General features: G+C 54.8%; 1 protein-coding gene across 1 annotated transcript in view; it reads right to left on the reverse strand.

The window, feature by feature from the left end:
- THOC5 (THO complex 5) overlaps positions 1-2,932 on the reverse strand; it is a 46,338-nt gene that overhangs the window by 5,325 nt on the left and 38,081 nt on the right. Inside the window, 4 exon segments of the mRNA XM_045289546.1 lie at positions 1,007-1,045; positions 1,129-1,254; positions 1,393-1,496; positions 2,736-2,930. Coding sequence (XP_045145481.1) covers positions 1,007-1,045; positions 1,129-1,254; positions 1,393-1,496; positions 2,736-2,930 — 464 coding nt within the window.

Raw genomic sequence — 2,932 nt, forward strand, 5'->3', positions numbered from 1 at the left:
TCGTTCAACAAGTACCCAAAAGCACCACCAGGGGCCCCTATCATTAGTCTGCATCTATTTCTGGATATACTGCTCTTGATCATTTTTCAAAGTTGCCACCTATCAAGCTTTCCAGTTGGTCCTTTGAAAAATGATGGTAGAATTACATATATTTGGGATTGCTGCCCGCTTGTTCACCTAAATTTCCTTCATAGTGTTTCAAATTCCCCCGTGCATCACCTGATTATTTAAATGAACATTACCTTCATTCTACATGTTATTCTAAAATACCTGTCATTGATCCTAACCCCGACCAACTCAACCAGAAGCCGAAGGGGCTGCCTGGTGACCGCCCGCCTAGGCATTTCTTGGACTGGATGCCCCAGACCCTTTCCCACCAGTGCTCTAAGATGGCAGAGGCCAAATGTTTTGATAAGGTGAGGGTGAGCCTCAGACGCACAAACACCCCTGAGTGGCCATTGAGTGGAAGGTGTGAAGTAAGCCAAAGGGCTCCACCTTTATCTGAAACCGTCCTTCTTCAGAACATTTCTTTTTTGAAAAAAGGACTCGAAGAAGGGAAAGAGGGAAGAACAGAGAGTGGGAGGCGAGAGCACAACTACAAGGACAAGGTCAGAGCCCGCCTGCCTTCTCTTCCGCCCTGTCCGAGCACCACAGATGACACACTTGGCTGCCCAGCTCCTTACTGGGCCTCAGGGTTCATATCTGTGGGCAGTGCCAGGCCTGGCGACGCTGTGGCAGCCTATAGCACATAGAATCCAGGCCAACCCAGGCCAAAAGCAGGCGCTCACTGAACAACCATTCCTGCTTCCTGGTTGAGCTGCTGAAGGCCGGGAAAGAACTAGTATTCTAGGTGACTGCCGGCAGCACTGCCTGGAACGTGGCTGAGTTCAGCAGCTGTGAGGAATCGGAGCTTGCTCACTCGGAGAACAAGGAGGCAGGCAGCCCCGTGGGAGGTAAAGCCAGAGGCTGGGAGCTCGGAGGGCATGCCTGGGTTTGACAGGCATACCGGCACCTGTATCCTGTATCTGTCCTCCCCGAACAGCAGCTACAATAACGGGAACATTGCAGTTGTGACGGGCCCATCATGGTGTTGCAGGATCTGTCACTGGGGTGGGCCAACTCTCAGGCTATCGGCCTGGAAGCACGGTGAGCAGCAGGGCAGTTACCTGTGCCCCGTTCGATGAGGGCCATGTAGTAGAAACTGGTGTCCTCCGCCAGGCCCGCTTCCACAACTTCTTTGGTGAAATGCAGCTCCTAGGAGAGTCACCAGGGAGGTGGAGCGAGCAGGTCAAAGGTGCTGCCCTTCAGGTGAAGGGACAGGAGCAGAAAGAAAGGTAATAAGGGTCTGCAGCCCCCAGGGCAGTCAGGCTGAAAGGCCACTCTGCTACATACCATGTAATCCTCGTGGGCCAGTGTCACCCACTTCACCAGGCGAGAGACCACCTTTGCCGGGCAGAGGTACTGGCAATCGCTGGTAACGGGCACAATGCCGTGTTCTAAAAAAGAACAAGACAGATGCTGTCACAGGGAGCACGCAGGTGCCATGACTGGGGTGGTTGGATGGCCCTGCCCACTGTCCCAGTTCGCAAGCTCAGGAGACACTCAGCTCAGCATGTGCTAGGGACACTGGGGCTGGGCCCAGGCATGTGGCACTGGGTGAAGGTCAGGTTTGCATGCCTGCTTCTGGCTTCATCCCGAATACAACAGTCAGCCAGAGACACAAAGCCCCTGGAGCCAGAGCTAGTGGCCGGCTTGGGCAGCAGTGGCTGTTAATGAGATCAAATAGCCAGGAGGGCTGTGTGCTCCTGGCTGACCTAGTACACGACTAAGTGCTGGTTCCTCTGCTGGGAGGGGGGCTGGAGCGCTACTCTTGGAGCTGTTAGCAATATGCGAACTCCAAAAAACGCTGACCAGCCCCCAGGCCCCCAACCCAGGGCAAAACAAACTCCAAGAACGCTGGGCCGGGGCGGGGGCAGGCCTCCAAACAGCTCCAGGAGACGGCATCTTGCCAGCATGTCCAAGATGTCGATGCCGGCTCAAAGTGGTCAGAGACAGGATTTGAGGCTGTCAATCTGCATGGGAGCAGCCAGCCTTGCTGTGAGCACTCTAGTGCATATCCAACAGCCCCTGGGCTCCTGGGTTAAAACCAACCAACCAGATGCCGTTGAGTAGGTCCCAACCCATGGCGACCCCTCGGTCAGAGGAGAATTGCCCAAGAGGTTTTCAAGGCTGTTAACCTTTGGGAAATACTGCCAAGTCTATCTTCCAAGAAACTTCTTGGTGGGTTCACGTGGCCAACTTCCGTGTACCCATGGAATCCTTATACGTATGTACTTGATAAACATTTAGTGAATGAACCAACACAAAGCAGCCCCAGGTGGCCACTGCCTACACCATGGGCTCATCAGAATCACCTGGGTGCTGTGAGCCAGGTTCTTCCCTGTCAGTCTCGGAGCTCCATGTGCGGCTTCTATCAGACAACATTAGAAAGCCTCAGGTGCACTGACCTAGGACGGGTCCTGACCGACCTGCTAACAGTGTCCTCTCTGAGGTAGAGGACAGCTCTGATGGTCCTGAGAGGCGGTGGGTGGAAATGACCCCTCCCAGTACCTCTGCTCCCTGAGTGCCAGGAACCATGCCATCTTTGGCTTGTTTTCAGGCTCAGAAGCGGTGAGAGAAATGCTCCATCATTCTTGTCCTTGGCCAAGGGACTCTTGAGCCGTGGCCCTGCTTACCAAGGGATGCAAACTGCTTATGGAGGGCCAGGCGGGACTGCACTCTGGTCTTCAGCAGTTTCATGGTGGTCTCCATGTGGCTAGCGCTCAGCGAGTGGTCTGCCATCACTGTGTACTGTGGAGGACATGGGAATGCCACACCCTGGCCGGGGCTGCCTTCCCTCCCAACACGCCCCCTCCCTCTCCCAAGACCGCCT

Source organism: Echinops telfairi, unplaced genomic scaffold (assembly GCF_000313985.2).
Source record: "Echinops telfairi isolate 266 unplaced genomic scaffold, ASM31398v2 ScPeMD7_29;HRSCAF=101, whole genome shotgun sequence".
Lineage (NCBI taxonomy): Eukaryota > Metazoa > Chordata > Mammalia > Afrosoricida > Tenrecidae > Echinops > Echinops telfairi.